General features: G+C 41.2%; 1 protein-coding gene across 1 annotated transcript in view; it reads left to right on the top strand.

Moving 5' to 3' along the window:
* The window catches only part of LOC103128887 (transmembrane protein 132D), a 661,492-nt gene that overhangs the window by 196,444 nt on the left and 443,960 nt on the right, over nt 1–21,088 (top strand). Inside the window, exon 2 of the mRNA XM_060192666.1 lies at nt 5,250–6,138. Coding sequence (XP_060048649.1) covers nt 5,250–6,138 — 889 coding nt within the window. The remainder of the gene's footprint in view (nt 1–5,249; nt 6,139–21,088) is intronic.

Below are 21,088 nucleotides of genomic sequence, written 5' to 3'. Positions count from 1 at the left end.
ATAGGGCTGATACAGCCACAGGTCTCCTCAAACTAACATTTAAGGTCATTCTTACTGCATCTCAGCAGATCTTATGGCTGCAAAGGACAGAAGATTATGCACTTCAACATTCACATCAGTTAACAATTGTAGGTACTTTGGTCCCCTCAGCTTTGTCTCCAATAACACCCATCAGTGTTTGAGGATTTAAAATTTTTGCTGGCCATGTAGAGCAGTGGGGCCATGGATTGCACAAGCTTGTGGACGATGCAAAACTTGGCATGCTGAGATAAGGATTCTGGACTTCCCACATACATACGTACACACACACACACACACACACACACACACACACACATGCATATATATTTGCTGAGACAGGGCCTCACACAGGCACTGTGTTTCAACTCTTTGGATCACTATTTTATTCATGTCGAGTGACAGAGAATAACCATACTGGAGCTTCTTCTCATATAATAACACCTCCGTTGTGGTGCTGGGACTCAAATCTGGGCTACTGTCATGATATACTATGCCCTACTCTGTGAGTTATTTGCGTACCGCCCCACCCCCCAGCCTCTGTGTTATGTTTGTATTTCTAACTGCTGAAGGATTCTGCAATCTTTGTCCAAAAGGTCACACTGAATTTTCAGGAGAGATGCAGATTTATTTATTTATTTATAAAAAGGAAACAGTAACAAAACCATAGGATAAGAGGGGTACAGCTCCACACAATTTCCACCACCAGAACTCCGTATCCCATCCCCTCCCCTGAAAGCTTTCCTATTCTTTAACCCTCTGGGAATATGGACCAAAGGTCATTGTGGGATGCAGAAGGTGGAAGGGTAGCTACTATAATTGCTTCCCCGCTGAACATGGGCATTGACAGGTCAATCCATACTCCCAGCCTGCCTCTCTCTTTCCCTAGTGGGGCAGGGTTCTGGGGAATCAGAGCTCCAGGACACATTGGTGGGGTCGTCTGTCCAGGGAAGTCCAGTTGGTATCATGATAGCATCTGGAACCTGGTGACTAAAAAGAGAGTTAACATATAAAGCCAAACAAGTTGTTGACTAATCATGAACCTAAAGGCTGGAGTAGTGTAGATGAAGAGTTGGGGTGGTGTGTCTCCGTTTTATAGATAGCTAGTAGGCATATTTTAGTTATATTCCAAAGGGCCTGTGGCTAGATGCAGATTTTAAAAACCATTCCCCTTGCCCTTAGTTAAATGTTTTAGATCAACTTCTGTAAAAGTTAAATTCCTGTACTCAAATTAAATCTCCCTCACATTTACAATGTGTTAGGGAAATATTATCTTTATTTAAAAAATGTTAAATGAGTATAATATCTTTCCAGAACTACTGAGTTGTTTAAAGATGGAAGACTTTCACTTTCCTTCAAGTAAATGTCTAAAGCTATGACACCAAACCAAATGTATTTATTCTCTTAATTGGTTGCTAACAGTTCTACTGTTTTCACTTTCTTTCTTAGTTCGCACCTTCCTCATTTTTTCTGTGTCGAATAGCCAATCTAATGAGGATTGGAGGATTTTTACTTCTTTGTTTATAATATATAACATAATTCTCTTTTTAAAAAATATTTAAAAAAATATTGCACTTATTTATTATTGGATAAAGACAGAGGGAAATTGAGAGGAGAGGAAAGAGACAGAGAGACACCTGCAGAATTGCTTCACCACTCATGAAGCTTTTACCCTGCATGAAGCTTTCCCCTGTAATGTGTGTGCTTAACCAGATGCACCACCGCCTGGCCCCCAAACATAATTCTCTATCTTATAGTTTGCTTAATAAATAAAGTAAAGGAAAAGCAAGTAACACTGGAGGTCAACTAGGTGCATTTTTAAGCAGTAAACATTTGGGTCAGACACCAGGCAAAAAAGACAAATAAGCTATTTGTGGAATAAGGCTTAGAAATTACTTCCCTTTACAGTGTTTCCCCATGACCTCCTTATAGCTTTCCAGAAGAAATGTCAGAGGACCTGCCACCATTGCCTTTGGAATATGTAATTAGATGCACAATTAAGCTCCATGTGCTCCTGTAGGAAGAGTCAGATGTTTAATAGGAAAGTTCACAGAGCCCTAGTATCTGCTATTAATGTTTAACTGCCTATAACCTGATTACCTGGCCTTGGCAGTTTCTGGAATGAATGACAAGCTGTTGTGACCACAGTGCACTTTAAGTGTTCCAAGAAGCAGCACTATGTATTTGTCTGAATCAGGGGACACTTTGCAATCATCTCTTAGTACAGAGAATCTCCAGTTTTCTTAGTTCCACAAGAAAGATGTAGGAAGAACATACAAACCTGGAATCATGCACTCAAGAGATACGATTCAGAGAAGTGGATTTTATAATATAACCTGAAGTGTGTGTGTGTGTGTGTGTGTGTGTGTGTGTGTGTGTGTGTGTGAGAGAGAGAGAGAGAGAGAGAGAGAGAGAGAGAGAGAGAGAGCGAGAGATTTCCCAAAGTAAAGAGGTGGGACATAGGGGGGACTCACAGACAGAAAGAGCAGAAAAGGTCATGAGCAGAAAAGTCACAGCCTGTACTTTACTTTTAAGAAAACTTGAAAATTTAAGTTTATTGAAAAACATCCTGCACTCTGGATATCTGGGGGCTTCTCCCAGTGTATCCTTCCAAGGTTCTTTGTCTATTTCTTGCAGTTTGACCTCCAGGGAGTGTTTTATGTCCAAATAATCTGTGATAACCCATCTTTATTGCCAGAATGTTAAAAAAAAAAAAACACACACTCATTCTATTAAGGAATGAAATCTCAAGCTTTATCTTACTCATATAAGGAATTTAGACCATTGAAACAAATAAGATGGCAATAAAACACTAAAACTCTTAGATCTGCTGGTGGTTATTGGAGAAAAGGGAGACAATGAGAAGAGTATTCATGCACTGGACCTTTTATTTTTATTTATTTGTACATTTTTATTTATAAAATGGAAATATTGACAAGACCATAGGATAAGAGGGATACAACTCCACACAGTGCCTATCCCCAGAGCTCCATATCCAATTCCTCCCTTGATAGATTTCTTATTCTTTACTCCTCTTAGAGTATGGACCCAGGGTCATTATGGGGTGCAGAAGGTGAAAGGTCTGGCTTCTGTAATTGCTTCTCTGCTGAACATGGGTGTTGGCAGATCCATCCATACTCCCAGCCTATCTCATTCTTACCCTAGTGGTACAGGGATCTGGGGAGGTTGGGCTCCAAGACACATGGTGGTGTCCTCTGTCCAAGGAAGTCCAATTTGCATTATGGTACCCCCACGCACTAGGACCTCTTGTGATTTCATTTCTCCAGGGCAGCTCTTGTAGTCAAATAGAAAGATGGAGACAGAGACAGAATGTGACTCTTTAGTACTGGTATCTCCCACGTGATGTCCAGGCTGGAACCTGGATCACATGCATAGCAAAGCATATGCCCTACCGAGTGAGCTATATCTTCAGTTTGGAGAGTTATTTTTGAGAGTGTGATGACACTGGGATTCTGGTGGTGAAGTTAGTGAGTCTTATGCACATATGCAGTCTGAAGCTCTCTATTCCTCAAATAGGTGGTATTGTAAACCAGTGATAAATCAATAAAAGAAGAACTTGCTTCTTATTGGGTTGAGCCATATGCAATGGGTTAGTCATCAAAACTACTTATGTCAGGGCAGTTTCAGATAACTCAGCACAAAACAAGCCTTCATTGCTTACGCAGCATTCAGCTGCATCTCAGTTTGGTTAAGCCCTTGAGTTGAGAAGGATCTTCATGTAGGATTCTGCACATTTAGGTTGCATCTGTGAGTCAAACTGACTTTTTCTCCAGAAATGAATAGAGTCAATGCCCAGACGCTCCTTGCTATGTTAGATCTGAACCATGCTGCCTCCTCATTCTCTGGATCAGTCCAAGTCTGCTAGAAACAGAGTTTCAGGGGCTTTCTTAATATCTTGCAAACTATGTTTGTAAAGCCACAAATAAGGTTCCTTTCTTTGTGATTTTTTTTTCTTGCTTTCTCCTCTGCTCACAGATAACCAGGACCCAGAGTTATTGGCATTATGCATTGGACAATGCCTTTACAACAGATTGGCACAACAAATGTCAGGACTGGGGTTGCTTTTCCTGCAGAATAACCAGAGATAATTACATGGATCCTAATGAGAAGGGCTCTGGCAGAATGCATCGCTTTGCCTAGACTGTCAGCTTTCCCAGGGCCAATAATTTCCATTTCTAAAACCCGTTAAATAGGTTTTTGAATTATGTAATTTCTATGTCTGTGTTTTTCTTGCAGAATAGGAGACACACTGTAAAAATAACATTTTATTTTTCCCCCCCGAGGGAGGTATGTGTTCAGTGAGAAAGAAATAAGAATGCACTTTGAACATTAGTGTCAAGGTTGCTTTCACAGAGGATGTGGATATAATGGAAGGGGCATGCCTTTCTTGATTCATAGATTCTGGGGACAAGTAACATGGAACACTTGGACCCAACGTGACATGGCCAAAGTATTTCTTGTATATCTGGGGCCTTCCCCAATGTATCCTTCCAAGGTCCTTTGTCTATTTCTCTCAGTTTGACCCCCAGGGAGTGTTTTATGTCCAGATAATCTGTGACCACCCATCTTAGTTATCTTTGCCCCAAGTCCTTTATATGTTCCCAGTGGTCAGTGTGTCCTCCAGTGTGTTATGTGTCATGGGTGAGATATGAAATGGTATTAGGTAGAAAACAGAGAGAAAAGCACCACCTGGCTCAAAGCTTTCCCACTTGCAGATTGTCTGGTTTGGTTAAAGACAGTGCTCCTTCTGTGTGAGACTGTGTGTCCCTAATATCTTCTTACCCCACCATGCTGTGATTTTTCTTTGTACCAGAAAGAGAATAGCTCTGGGGTAGAACCCTGTCATTTCTCAAAGACACCATAATCAATCATTGAAATTTGAAAACACCATTTTCCATTTGAATTGTATTGATTTGCATGCCCAGCTATCACATGTGATAGATGATACTTACATGCTGTTACTTTAGTGGCATGGTGTATATATATATATATATATATATATATATATATATATATATATATATATATCATATATATTAGCGAAGGCTCTAATATAAAATGAGTTGACAGAAAAGGGAAAGTTGGACAAAGCATGGCATCCTTGGTAGGAAACTGGGGCAGTCGCTCAAAAAAGGGGGCTACAAAGAGACTAAGGCATGGTCACACTGCTGTAGAGTTGTTAACGCCATGGCTTCTTTTCTTCCTGACAGTGACGGAGAGCAGGGGCATCCTGGAGAGCATCCAGAGGTTTTCTTTGCTGCCCACTTACCTTCCTGTGACCTACCACATCCACAACGCCGATGTGGCCTTCTTCCTGAAGGAAGCCAACCAGGACATCATGCGCAACTCCAGCCTGCAGTCCCGTGTGGAATCTTTTCTGATCTACAAAGCCAGGAGCCTACCTGTTCTCAATGCCAGCTATGGGCCCTTCTCCACCGAGCAGGTGGTGCCCCAGGATTTAATACTGCCTTCCAACCCACTTGGTCCCACCAACAAGTTTTCTCTGAACTGGAAACTCCAGGCCCGCATCGTGCGGGAGAAGATCTACCTGAGCCGGCCCCGAGTGCAGGTGCTGTTCCAGGTGGTGGGCAGAGACTGGGACCAACACAGCACCGGGGACATGCTGCCCTGCCTGCGGGTGTTTGCTTTCAGGGAGACCAGAGAAGTGCGAGGCAGCTGCAGGCCACAGGGAGACCTGGGGGTGTGTGTGGCTGAGCTGGAGCTGCTCACCGCCTGGTTCAGTCCCCCAACGGTTTTGGCTGGCAGGAAGAAAGTGGCTGAGCAGCCTGAGGGCAGTCCTGTGGAGCTTTACTACAGCGTGCACCCCGGGGATGAACGGGGAGACTGTACCAAGGAAGATTCCAGAAAGAATAATGGGGTCCGCAGAGGCCACAATGACATTGATGAGTCGGGCCCCCCTTTGCAGAGAATTGGGAGTGTTTTCCTCTACCAGACACAGGGCCGGCTTCCCCTCAGAGAGCTGCGGTTGGATAACCATGTGACTGTCTACTATAGTCCAAAGACTGCAAGGCAAGGGGATGTGCTCACCTTTCCCATCTCAGTCTCCAAAAATTACACTGAGGACCACTTCACACTAAGGTAAGTGAGCATGGAGAGCAGGAAGTATTCTGTAAAGGCCCAGTATTTGATCAGAAGACCTGTGATCACTCTCTCAGGTAGCACCAGCCGTATACAAACTCTGTCATCTTGTGAAACAGAAAGACTAGTTTGATCTTTCTGCTTTGGGAATTTGATGGTAATGCTTGTATGAATAAGTTTTCCAGAAGGTCACAGAATGCCAGTGTCAAGCCTCTGGGTATGATCAGCAAGTATCAGTGATACTTGGGGAGCTTTAACTGGGCCACTTCAGAGTAGGAGAGTCAAATGGTTGAAATAGAAACAATTGAGCTAATAGCTGAAACAGAGTTTTAAGAAAAGCTGAAAAGCGGTTGCAAAATGTGGTTGTAACAGTTGTCAGGAAGGACACAGAAACCAGTTTTGGCAACTCAAAATCTGTTCCAGACATATGAGTTCTAAGTATGCTATGATATAACTCAAAGTTATCATTTTGTTTCTTTCTTGAAATAGAACTAACGGTTCAGAAATTAAAAGAACATGTCTTGTGAAGAACATAGAGTAAATTTTGTCATGTATTTTATATAAAAGCATACATACTGAAGACAAGACATTTAAAAGTGACTACTGTGTGCTTGGCAAAAAATAGGGGTTTATTTTTTTTTCTTTGAAATGTGAGAGAAACTTGATTGAATTCTCATTAAGTAGAATTTTTGTGTGAGTTTGTTTTAAACATAGACAAGTTTGATTTTAACAACTATTTTGTATAAATGCTGTTGGATGACTATCAAATATCCTAGCATTTCTATAGAAATTAGAAATGGGATCAGTATTATGATCACATTTGTCATTGATCCATTCAAAGAGAAATGCTAGTGGACAGGAAACATTAATATTGTTATTATGTGATTTTTTAATGTTCATTCAGTAATGATCACCTCTTTTTTTCTCTCTACCTGAGCATTATAGTTTTTTTTTTTAAGTTATTATTATTCTTTCCTTTTTTACTGCTTTTGTTTATGGATGGTTGAATGTAACTGAGACATCATTTTGTGTTTATATTTTGCTCATTTTAAGTCTTGTTTATACTTTGGCTATAGGAATTCCTGTTTAATCCTAACTAAAGAAATAGAAACACATGTGTATCACTAACCTCATGATTGAACTTGACTAATTTTTGGCAGGTAGAAGCCTTGGGCTTGTTCGTCTTGGGATCACCTTCAGCAATTTGAGACATAAACCTATCTGTGAACAGAGACCTTCTTAGCTTTCTTCTGTCCTTTGGGGACCAAACCTTTGGTCAGTTGGCTTTAGGTCCTATACATGTTTGGCTAGCATTGTGCTTTGCATTCGCAGATTCGAGAGCCTTACATAATGCTTTTTGTGATGATGGTTGCTAATATAGAAAGAAAAAATATTGCTGGTTGAAACTAAAGGCTTTGTTGTCACAGGATTTCATACTCTCTGCCATCCTTTGCATTTGCCAGTTCCAGACCATTTCTAAACCCAAGGTTAAAATCCTAAATCTCTTGAAGCTCCAATTTCCCAGTAACTAATATCCACGTCAACATTTTTTTTTAGAAGAGGCTTGACGTGTCATATTAAATTTCACAAAAAGCTTTGTATCTGATGACCATCTGTTGCACATGGAATAGGCTCATAGAGTCAGAAGACCACTGTGCTGTTGGTGAGACAGAGAAATTCATTTTCTGGACTACATAATGTAGGTGAAAGAAGCCTTTGCAGATTCACAAGCACACCTTTGAATCTCCTCATTATTAAAATAAAAGATTTGTAATCCTTAAATATGGAGCAAATTGCATTCGTTCAGAACCCATCAACTGAACATTTGCAAAAAAACAGAAAAAATCAGTTGTCCACTTAAGCCAGTAGTACAGGAAATGCATCATGTATGTGCGTTTCGTTTGGGAAGGTGGTATACTACCTGGCTCTCGAAAAACTCACACATAATGAGGTGTTTGCTGCATACTTAAGATGCTGTAATTACAAATGAGTGTTGTCTGTTTATGAAAACAGCTGGAGGTAAACCTGGATCTGCCAAGGTTATTAGCCTTTAGTCTGAATTTTCATAATGAGGAAATAATAAAACTGTACATCTTTTTTAATGAAGTCAATTTGACACTAATTTAGCATTGCTTCCAAATATTGAGAATTAGCGTGTGCTGCTCTCTCTGGCCATCTGCTACCCATAACCCTAAAAGATTCAGCCAAGTGTGCTTGGGAGTCTCTTTCTAAAATAGCTCCTAGACCCTGAGTGTGGACGGTGTTAACATGGCCCAAGGGTGGCTGCATGTTTTTTAGGTCAGTTGCCAGCAGGATATCCTATACCACCGGAGGATGGCCAGGGTGGAGAGGAGACCAAATTAACTGCCACCAACAGGAGGGAGCCCATCCAAATGGAGAAGTGATGCTGTGACTGCAATTTAAGTTCCTTGCCCATAGTGATTGACCACCCACTGTCACCTCCCCATTATTTCTGTCCCTGTGATCTCAGGGTGGTGCTACTTACCACACATGGGATGCTAACTTCCATTTGGAAACCAAGCTTTTTCCTGAAAATTTTCATTGTGAAAAAAAAAATAATAAAGTGTTTGCTTGATTATTTCTCTGGGTATACATAAGCATATGTATGTGTTCCTGTGTGTCTGTGTGTGTCCCTGGGTGGGGTTGTTTGTTATCTTATAAAAGCTATTCTACCCTCTCTCTCCTGCCTTCCAAAGCAGACCTTTACAAAAGAAGTAAACTGCTTTTACTCCTTAGACATCTAAGGGTCCTTTCTAATTTCAGAAAATGGTTTCCTTGAAATGAACAACTGAAGCGTCCCACAGCATTTGGACTCTTTCTTCCACATCCTCACTGCCTGTTCTTCCTTCCCTTGTCTTTCTCCCATGGGGAGCCAATTTCAGAAGTAACCTAGTCTCTGATCACCTGATTACACTTCTGGAAGTAGCAAAGAATGTGGTTATCTATCACACCATGCCTAGGTATTCCTCTGTTCCTCTTTCTCATAAGAAATCAACTTCATCTTTTTAATATATAGGCTGTGTATTTGATATGCGGACTCTCTCAAAAGCCTAGACCAAGTAGATTAGAAGCATCCAAATAGCACAGCTATATACAAGATACTGGATACTGTACAGCAAACCATAACAAAAGGACTTTTCAAAGTTAATCCAATTAACAAATAATGTGATGATAACATTAACTATCGATTGTCTTTTTGAACCCTAAGACAGCAGGAACCTCACATCTCCACTATAGAGCCCCTTCTTCCCCCAGTCCTGGAACCCTTGGATAGGGCCCACTTTCCCGTATGTATGCATCTCCCAATCCAAACCAAATAATATTGCATCCGCCGATCACAACCTAACCAACGCAACGATTGCCACCTCAACATGCTTCACCTCAGACTGTGTCCAGAGACTTCACGTGTGGAATGACAACCCTTCAGCTTCATTACTCGGGTGAGACCTTTCCTTTTATAGTACACTCTAATTTCATCTCAGGTGGTTCACTTTCTAACAAAGTCCCATAACCTAGATATACACCAGTTTCTGTGAGAGAGAGCTTATGTTCACACGTACCCATAAACTACTGCAAAATATATACCTGAAAGCAGAAGTACACTAGAGTTTGCAGTGAGTACCTCCCTAACACTTCCTCTCCACTATTCCAAGCTTGGGATCCATGATTGCTCAACAAATTGTTTGGCTTCGTATGTTAACTCTCTTTTCAATCACCAGGTTCCAGATGTCACCAGAATGCTGGCCAGGCTTCCCTGGATTGAAGACCCCACCAATGTGTCCTGGAGCTCAGCTTCCCCAGAGACACACCATACTAGGGAAAGATAGAGGCAGACTGGGAGTATGGACCGACCAGTCAACGCCCATGTTCAGCGGGGAAGCAATTACAGAAGCCAGACCTTCTACCTTCTGCAACCCTCAATGACCCTGGGTCCATGCTCCCAGAGGGCTAGAGAATGGGAAAGCTATCATGGGAGGGGGTGGGTTATGGAGATTGGGTGGTGGGAATTGTGTGGAGTTGTACCCCTCCTACCTTATGTTTTTGTTCATTAATCCTTTCTTAAATAAAAAATTAAAAAAAAAAAAAAAGAAATCAACTTCAAGAGAGTTTTACTTCTTCTTCTTCTTCTAGCGTTTGCCCTTCTTCCATAGCCAGTCAACAGCGTCAGGTTGAGCCTGATGTAAAGTTTCGAGACCTCCTTTGAATCTGGAGAGGTGGCTGATCCAGCCTGAGTAAAATTGGAGTCAATATTTGCAGAGCAGCAGTTTCCTGGGACTTCAGCAAATATGGAAAGGCCAGAGCAGTGGTACAAAACCCAAATGAGTGGGAATTTTTCTCAAAATCAGCAGTCTTTGTAAACTGGTTAATTGGACAAACAAAAGTGTAATGAATATATACACTTTGAGGTGTATGTAGATGGTAACTCTACAGTGTTAGATCACAAATGATCAAGACTTTATGTTAGAGACTTTGTGCCTAGCGGTGTGATCAGATGTAAGAACACTATTGCCAAGTAGATAGTCATGGAAATCTGAAGCTTAGGAAGAAGAGAGCAAGAGACAAAAATAAGAGTATTTGGCAAGAGGGACAAGTGTCCCTGGGATTCATAAGGCTCAAAATATATTCTTTGGTTGGTTAGGAAGTCTGTTGTGCAGAAGATTTTGAGCTCATTAGGAAATAATATGACAGTTTGAAACTGACTTTGAGTTTAACTCACTTGAATGATGCAGCCTTTGAACCTGACTTAGCCCAGAATAAAATAGTTTCTTATTCTACTTTAGGTGAAAATAAGCCCTGGTGTATCCAGTAATATTCTCAGATGAAGGATGTGAATCCCAGTCTGGCTAATTTAAGGACAAAAGTAAATGAAAGGACATATTCGATGTATATAGCGTGGGTCTCAAGAATTTACGTATAACAGTTGAGAAATTGAACTTGGCAATGGAAGGAGAAAGGGAGGAGACCTGAAGTGAAGATCAAACCCCTGATTCCTTGGAACCATCTTCACAGATCACAAAGCAGCAGCCTAATCATCCATCACTTTTGCTTTTACTATTCTCCCAAAAGATGCAGAACTCTCCAGAAGCTTCCCTGACTCACCTATATCTATCTACTTGTTGTTTCTTCTCATGGTGGAAAAAAGTTAGTGGGTTCCTAAAGTCACTTCTAGTTAGTAAGAGCACATCTCAAAAATGGAAATATATCCCCATCCCCTCCCCTCTCACACTTTTCCTCATTTCTTCCCTTCACTCCTCTCCCCTACCTTTCCTTTTATCTCCTTCTTATGTTCTGGCACAGAAAGATGCTCCAGGGGGTCAGGTGGTCACGCAGTGGGTTAAGCGCAAGTGGCACAAAGCACAAGGACAAGTGTAAGGATCCCGGTTTGAGCCCCCCATCCCCACCTGCAGGGGAGTCACTTCACAGGTGGTGAAGTAGGTCTTCAAGTGTCTTTCTTTCTCTTCCCCTCTCTGTCTTCCCCACCTCTCTCCATTTCTCTCTGTCCTATCTGACAACAACGACATCAATGACAATGATAATGGTAGACACAGCAATGGTAAAACAACCAGGGTAACAAAAGGGGAAAAAATGGCCTCCAGGAACAGTGGATTCATGGTGCAGGCACCATACCCTGGCAATAACCCTGGAGGCAAAAAAATAAATAAATAAAATAAAATAAAATAAAGATGCTCCATACTTATTGTGAGTACTGTTTACTCTAGTTCTAGGATCAACCATTACTGTAAAATAATAGGACAAAATCTAGATACTGATTCTTTAAAAATTTTTAATTTTTTACTGGAATATTGCTCCCCATAGATCCTAGATCTAGAAAAAGTTCAGTTTGGGCCTGGGTAGTGACACACTTGGTTAAACATACATGTTATAATGCACAAGGACTCAGGTTCGAGCTCCTGGTCCCTACTTGCAGGGGGAAAGCTTTGCAAGTGGTGAAGCATTGTTTCAGGTATCTCTCTCTCTCTCTCTCGTTCTTTCCATCACCCGCTTTCCCTCTCAATTTCTGGGTATCTCTATCTAGTAAAAGTATAAGATTAAAAAATGAAAAGTTCAATTTGCATACTAGCCTTCATAAATCTATATCATATATATATATATATATATATATATTAGAGAAAGGTACAGGGAAATGGACAGAGCACTTGTGCTTCCTCCAACATAGTGAGGGTGAGGCACCTGGGCTGTGTACAAGGCAAAACAGCACATTATTCAAGTGAGTTATTTTGCCAGCCCTAAATATACATTTGAGTAGTTGCGCATCTCTGTGTCCACTTTAATCTAATCTGAACGTAATTTTCTTCTTATTTCTCTAATGAGAAACTATTACTATAAGCTACCCTCCTCCACGCTTATCTATAATATAACCTCCAAACTATCAGTCATGTCACATGCAGCTCGTTCAGTCTTGTAAGCCCATATCCTCATGGAAAACTACTTTATCAACTAGAGCACACTGGCAATGTGCTGTTTCTTTTGCTTGTTCAGTATCTGTGTGGTCATGAGTGATCTTTCCTCTTTCGTTTCCGATATGGATAATTAGTGCCTTCTTCTATTCTTTTCTTATCAACTTGGCGAGTAATTTGCCAGTCTTAGTGAAATTTTTAAAGAACCAACTATCAATTTTTGTTGACACCCCCCTCCTTGATTACTTTCTGGTTCATTGGTTTACCTTTAATGTGCAATCTTTTACTTCTCTTCCTTGTGTACAGTTTACTCTTCTTTCTCTAGATAGTTAAGGTGAAAATGATTTGGTATTATTCTCTTTATTTTACATTTATTCCTTTCTAATATATACATTGACTACTCCAGATATTCCTGTTAAGTGATACTTTGTTTTCTCTAACAAATTTTGATGCTACATTTTAATTTTTATTCAATTTAAAATACTTTTATGCTTTTCATTTTTTAATATTTATTTATTTATTTTCCCTTCTGTTGACCTTGTTGTTTTTTATTGTTGTTGTAGTTATTATTGTTGTGGTTATTGATGTCATTGTTGTTGGATGGGACAGAGAGAAATGGAGAGAGGAGGGGAAGACAGAGAGGGGGAGAGAAAGACACCTGCAGACCTGCTTCACCGCCTGTGAAATAAGTCCCTTGCAGGTGGGGAGCCGGGGGCTGGAACTGGGATCCTCACACCTGCCCTTGTGCTTTGCGCCATGTGCCTTTAACTCGCCGTACAACCACCTGACTCCTGTTTTTTAATTTTTTAAAAAATATTTATTTATTATTAGATAGAGACAGAGAGAAATTGAAAGGGGAGGGGAGAAAGAGATGGAAAGAGACAAGGAGACACCTGCAGTCCTGCTTCATCACTTGTGAAACTTTCCCCCTGCAGGTGAGGACCAGGGGCTTGAACCTGCATCCTTGTTCACTATAATGTTTGTGCTTGACCAGGTGTACCACCGCCTCACCGTTAAAATATTTTTAAATGCCCAGACTTCTTCTTTAACTCATTGATTATTCAGTGTTTATTTTTTTAATTTCCAAATAGTTCCTGCATTTACTATTTATTGTTCTGCTATTGATTTTTACCATGATTTTATTGTGATCTCTGACTGCATTTGTGAGTTTCCTAGTCCTCTAAATATCAGACAATCTGGCCCAGAATCCAGTCTATCTTGGTGAATATTTCTTGTGAGATTGAGAAGAGTACTTGCTCTGCTCTTGTTGGTTGGAATGTCCTATAAATGTCAGTTAGATCAAGCTGATTCGTAGTGCTATTCAGGTCATCTATATCCTGAATGATTTTCTGCCACCATTATCTATCAATGACTGACAGAGGGGTGTTGAGTTCTCTAACTCTAACAGTTGGTTTGTCTATTTTTCCTCTTACTTTTCTTATTGTGGACTGTTGCTTCATGTATTTTGCTATGTTTTTACTAGGTGACTACACATTTAGAATTGGCATATCTTCTTGGAAATTTAACCTTTAGTCATATGCTTGCTCCATGTTCCCGGATCACTTTCTTTGTTTCAGAATCTGCTTTGTCTGCAGTTGATATACTACTTCAGCTTTCTTTTGATTTTAGTATAGTATAGATTTCTCTTTTTTTCATTAATTTTTTAATTATCTTTATTGATTTATTGGATAGAGATATACAGAAATTGAGAGGGAAAGGGATGATAGAGAAGGAGAGAGACACCTGTAATACTGCTTCACCACTTGCAAAGCTTTTCCTCTGCAAATGGGGACAGAGGGGACTCAAACCCAGGTCCTTGCACATTGTGCCATGTGCACTCAATTAGGTGTGCCACCACTCAGCCCCCCAGTATAGCTTTCTCCATTCCTTTATTTTCAACTGATGTGTATTGTGATAGGTAGAATGGGTTTCGACAGACATATGATTTAGTTTAGTTTTCTAGTATGTTTCAACTACCTTCTTTTTTATTGGTATGTTTATCCATTTGCATTTAAAGTAATAGCTTACATAACTGAATTGATCACTATCATGTTAATTACTACTTTCTATTACTTTCATTTGTTCTGTTTCTTGCTATCTCATTCTCTTTACTTCATAATTTCATGATAGCTCCTCTCTCCCACTCACCTCCCTCACTCTTTCATCCCTCACTCCCATGCTCTTTTCCTTTCTTGGTCAATAGGGTCATCACTGGGACTCTGTAACTGCATTTTAACTCCACCACTTTCAGCAGCCTTCCCCTTGCCTTTTATTTTTCTTATAGAGGGTGAGAGACAGTGAGAAAGAGGCAGGGAAAAGGGGAGACACCTGTCCACACTGTTCCAGGGGCTTCTCCCCAGGGACTTGATCCAGTGTCTTCTCCCCAGGGATTTGATCCAGTGTCTGTCTTCTCCCCAGGGACTTGATCCAGTGTCTTCTCCCCAGGGACTTGATCCAGTGTCTTCTCCCCAGGGACTTGATCCAGTGTCTTCTCCCCAGGGACTTGATCCAGTGTCTTCTCCCCAGGGACTTGATCCAGTGTCTTCTCCCCAGGGACTTGATCCAGTGTCTTCTTCTCCCCAGGGACTTGATCCAGTGTCTTCTCCCCAGGGACTTGATCCAGTGTCTTCTTCTCCCCAGGGACTTGATCCAGTGTCTTCTCCCCAGGGACTTGATCCAGTGTCTTCTTCTCCCCAGGGACTTGATCCAGTGTCTTCTCCCCAGGGACTTGATCCAGTGTCTTCTTCTCCCCAGGGACTTGATCCAGTGTCTTCTCCCCAGGGACTTGATCCAGTGTCTTCTTCTCCCCAGGGACTTGATCCAGTGTCTTCTCCCCAGGGACTTGATCCAGTGTCTTCTCCCCAGGGACTTGATCCAGTGTCTTCTCCCCAGGGACTTGATCCAGTGTCTTCTCCCCAGGGACTTGATCCAGTGTCTTCTCCCCAGGGATTTGATCCAGTGTCTTCTCCCCAGGGACTTGATCCAGTGTCTTCTCCCCAGGGACTTGATCCAGTGTCTTCTCCCCAGGGACTTGATCCAGTGTCTTCTCCCCAGGGACTTGATCCAGTGTCTTCTCCCCAGGGACTTGATCCAGTGTCTTCTCCCCAGGGACTTGATCCAGTGTCTTCTCCCCAGGGACTTGATCCAGTGTCTTCTCCCCAGGGACTTGATCCAGTGTCTTCTCCCCAGGGACTTGATCCAGTGTCTTCTCCCCAGGGACTTGATCCAGTGTCTTCTCCCCAGGGACTTGATCCAGTGTCTTCTCCCCAGGGACTTGATCCAGTGTCTTCTCCCCAGGGACTTGATCCAGTGTCTTCTCCCCAGGGACTTGATCCAGTGTCTTCTCCCCAGGGACTTGATCCAGTGTCTTCTCCCCAGGGACTTGATCCAGTGTCTTCTCCCCAGGGACTTGATCCAGTGTCTTCTCCCCAGGACTTGATCCAGTGTCTTCTCCCCAGGGACTTGATCCAGTGTCTTCTCCCCAGGACTTGATCCAGTGTCTTCTCCCCAGGGACTTGATCCAGTGTCCCCTCACAAGGTAACGTGTGTCCTGCTGGGTGCTCCAGCACCTCCTTTCTTTGTCTCCTCTTTGTATATCAATTGCCTTTTTAAAATTGGTTATGTCTTGCAAAATTTTTGACAGCTGTTTTAAGCTAATCAAAGTTCAATTTGCATGAAATTGTATTACTTTTCATGTCGAGCATATAACAGAACATTTCAAACTGATCAATTTTGTCCCTTGTGAAATTACAGTTATTTATAACTATTATTGCTTGCCTCCATAACATGTTTAATCAATTAAGAATCAGAGCAAGAAAAACAGAGATTTTTTTTCACTCCCTGCATATATAGCTGTATTTCCAGATCTCTTTATTATCTTTCCCCTGTGTACCTGTGTTTTCAGAGTTGGAGGTAGTACCTTGTCCTTAAATTTCAGATTTCTCATGAATCTAGAAGCGAGTTGCTTTTCAGTTTGTACTGCTTTTACTCAAAGGCTCAAGCAATGGCTTCCAGCATCTGTACATGTCAGAATGGAACCAAGGAGTTCCAGAAGTATGCTATGTAATATCCTTTTAGTTAGCAGTTACAAGGGTACACTGAGAACCAGTTTAGACCAAACATTGTAGAAAAACAATGAGACTACAGGTATATATCAGGAACCGGAGGATGGTACAATCCAGACCATGAATCCCAAATATAAATTAACTCAGGAAAGTTTCCTCCAGAATACTAAACTAAAATTGCACAAAATTGGCATAGGTAAAGTTCAAGGAGTGAGGAGAAGCATATGGAGATGGGGCAGGGGAGAAAAAAGGGACATTTTCCTAGAATCATGCTATAAGCAACAGGGACAGAATTTAAACTTGTTCTACATATAGAGCAAGTGAGAGCGAGTCAGTAGTAACAGCACAGTTTCTTTTGGGGAGCATTTCTATTTAGAGTTGAATGATCTTTACATTTTTGTTGCCCTATCTTTCTCAGCTGTAAGGATATATATATTTATATTTGACAAAAACTCACTGGTAGGCACTGATAAGTAAACTGTGAGATAGTGGGATTGGAACTCCGTTTATCCCATCTTTTGCTATGGAGTTACTAGGAGACTTTAGAGAGCTTTGTTAATTCTCCTGTGACTTGCTTGGATTCTGTGAATAAGAGATAGTTGGGGCAGACTGCCTGACCTTTGTTATAATTTCAGCTTAGGTAATATTTGTTGCAAGGTATTGTCTGTGTTGTGGAGTACTTTGCAGGATCTCAGTTCTCTCCTATAACCTATAAGTAGAGATATCTGTAATTGCCAAATGTCATCTGGTGAACAAAATCAGCCCCTCAAGTAAAAAACAACAACAACAACAAAAACTATGGATTTGTTATTATACTTCTCATTATTTCTTTTTAAAAAATATTATTATTTGCCTTCAGGGTTATTGCTGAGGCTCCGTGCCTGCACTACAAATCCACTGCTCCTGACAGACATTTTTTTTCTCATTTTCCCTTTCTTTCCATCTTTCATCCTTTCTTCTTTCCTTTCCTCTCCTCTCCTCTCCTTTAATTTCCTTTCCTTTCCTTCTTCCTTTCCTTTCCTTTCTTTTTCTTCCTTCCTTCTTTCCCTTTTCTTTTCTTTTCTTTTCTTTTCTTTCCTTCCCTTTCTTTCCCTTCCCTTCCCTCCCCTCCCCTCTCCTCTCCTCTCCTTCTTTCCTTCCTTCCTTTCTCCTTCCCTCCCTCCCTCCCTCCCTCCCTCCCTCCCTTCTTTCCTCCCTCCCTCCCTTCCTTCCTTCCTTCCTTCTTTCATTCATTCTTTCTTTTTTACTGGATCGAACAGAGAAATTGAGAGGGGCAGGGGAGATATAGAGGGAGAGAGAGAAATAAACACCTGCAGACCTGCTTCACTGCCTGTGAAGTGATTCCCCCTATAGATGGGGAGCCCTGGGCTCAAACTGTGATCCTTGCAGGAATCCTTGTGCAGATCCTTCCATTTTGTACTATGTGTGTTTATCTCGGTACACCACTGCCTAGACCCCTAGATCCATATTTTTTTACTTGAGGGTTGATTTTATTCATCAGATAACATTGCATTGTAAGAAGGCTCAGCAACTGAAATCTCTGAGGAGGTTGTTTCCTACAGTGATCTCTCATTATGTTTTCTGACCCCAACTTTGGTCTGTGGTGAAGTCCAGTGTTAGGATGTCTGAACATCTCTCCATGAACTTCTAATGTATTGCTGAAGTTGGTAACCACTGGGTTCATGATTTCTATTTTCTTTTTTTTTAAATTTTTTATTTAAAAAAAGGAAACATTGACAAAACCATAGGATAAGAGGGGTACAGCTTCACACAATTCCTACCACCAGAACTCCATATCCCATCCCCTCCACTGATAGCTTTCCTATTCTTTAACCCTCTGGGAGTATGAACCCGTGGGATGCAGAAGGTGGACAGTCTGGCTTCTGTAATTGCTTTCTTGCTGAACATGGGCATTGACAGGTTGATCCATACCTGCCTCTCTCTTTCCCTAGTGGGGAAGGGCTCTTGGGAAGGGAAGTGGACTTCTATTTCATTGCCTATAGAGTAGACTGGTAAAATAGAAACTGGCTATTTAAATTGACCTTTCTAGCTTATGTAATTAATTTATATTGTATGTATCACATCATCGCCTTACACATTTTAGACCTACAGAGTCTCATATGTCCCTGATGTGCATATATGGCAATTCTATTGTATAATATTCCACACATATCCTTTTCAACAATGTCATGCAATTTGTATGATTCAGGATGTCAGTCCACAGTGTCCTTTATCTCTGGCTTTTCTATCAGGTGTTGTTACTTTCATAATATCTGATATTTGATTGAAGCTGTGGTCCTATTATATGTTTATATGTTACCATATTGACAGCTCTCATCCTCTTAGGGAAAATGGAAGGTAGAAGGAATGTGACCAACCATGAATGTCTTCTGAGCTCCTCATTTTATGCTTGGAATGCCACTGAAATTTTACTGAATCTCCCTATAATCTTCTGGCAGGTGGCTATTTTTTTTTCCACTCTGACTAGTGGGTTCTGACCAACTGTCAGGCTATTGGGGTTCTAGAAATTCATGGAAGGTTTTTTTCATTTCTCATGACTGAAATAAATATATATATATCACATCTTTGCCTAGTTGTTCATCAGTGGATACTTAGGTTTGTTTTCTTGTCTTGGCTATTAGGAACAATGGTTCAGTGCACAAATATGTTACCAAGCTAGTTGTTTCATTTCCTCTCATTTCTCAGCCTTTTGGATAAGATCAAAGCTTTGTTTCCTTTTGTTATTGCTGTTATTGTTTTTTTGTTGTTGCTGGATAAGACAGAGAAATTGAGAGAGGAGGAGAAGACAGGGGAAGAGAAAGATAGACACCTACAGACCTACTTCACCACTTGTGAAGAGACCCCCCAGCAGGTGAGGTTCTGGGGGCTCCAACTGGGATCCTTCTGTGGATATTTGCATTCTGCACTGTGTGCACTTAACTTGGTGCTTTACCGCCCCCCCTCTTGTTTCCTTTTGTAACAACAAAGATGACCTTCATGGCTATTATGAAAGGAGAAATAAGTCAAAGGCAGATTCTGTATGATCTCAGTTGTATCTGATAAATATAAACTAAATAAAACTAGAAAGTAGAATGATGGTTGTTAAGGTTTTGGGATAGGGGATGGGGAGAAATTAGGCCAAGTGTGGGGGGGTACAGATTTCCACTTTGTAAACATATAGTTTCCAGTAATTTACTGCCAGTGTCATGACCATTATCGATGGTAGTATTCTAGTTGCTGAAAGCTGACTTCCACACACAACACAACTGTGTGGTATTATGGAGGTCTTATATAGTCTTCATTGTGGTAGTCCTTTACATGGATGTATGCATACATATATATGTATATGTATGCATAATATCAGCCTGTTTTTAAAACACAGTGTGAAGACATCGTACCACTCAGAATCAGGATATTGAGGTTTCCACACATAGACAAGGATCAGTAAGAAGGTGACAGAGTGTCAACCTCCTTGAACTGGAAGTAGGCACAGTCAAAGAATTTCACTTAAAACACGTAGTATTGGGGGTCGGGCGGTAGTGCAGCGGGTTAAGTGCATGTGGTGCAAAGCGCAAGTACTGGCGTAAGGATCCCGGTTCGAGCTCCTGGCTCCCCACCTGCAGGGGTGTCGCTTCACAGGCGGTGAAGCAGGTCTGCAGGTGTCTATCTTTCTATCCTCTCTGTCTTCCCCTCCTCTCTCCATTTCTCTCTGTCCTATCCAACAATGAACAACATAAACAATAACAATAATAACTACAACTACAAAAGGGGGAAATGGCCTCCAAGAGCAATGGATTCATGGTGCAGGCACTGAGCCCTAGCAATAACCCTGGAAGCAAAAAAAAAAGCCCAAAAAATTTAGTATTATATATCTATATGTCTTAGCAAAAGTGGGGATTGGCATCAGAGGAAAGGCTGTAGAGAGCTAACAGAGTTAAATAAAATCTGGACAATTCTAGAATTCTTGGGGCTTAAACTGAAGTAACAGTTTTATAACTGAAATTATGAGTTATTGAACCTGAGTCATTGAAATTCTGATGCAGAAATAAATATTCCTTTGATCACTTCGACCCATGTTTGTTACTAGTTTCAACCTCAGAATCTTCAGAAAGTGTGTCAATAGGTGAGCATATTCAAATCCCTGTGTCCTGGCTATACCAGAGCAGAGAGAAATTGAATGTTTAATTGGCTTGACAGGAGGCTGCTCCTGTGAGGACCCCAACCTATATCTTCCAAAGGAAAGTATAGGCTCCTATTCATAAATTTTGGGTGCTTTCAGGAAGAGAGTACATTGGCTGTGGCCTATAGATAACAAGTGGTTAGTTCCAAGTCCTCTTGAGATGGGTTCTCATCCCACTGCAGAGTTTATTTGAACAGGATGAGCTAATTCTGTAGTTTGAACTGGAGTGAATTGGCTTCCATATTCCTTCTCTTTCTATGCTATGC

This window comes from Erinaceus europaeus, chromosome 6 (assembly GCF_950295315.1).
Source record: "Erinaceus europaeus chromosome 6, mEriEur2.1, whole genome shotgun sequence".
Classification (NCBI taxonomy): Eukaryota; Metazoa; Chordata; class Mammalia; order Eulipotyphla; family Erinaceidae; genus Erinaceus; species Erinaceus europaeus.
The sequence above is the reverse complement of the archived record's forward strand: the minus strand, read 5'-3'. Positions and strand labels throughout refer to the sequence as shown.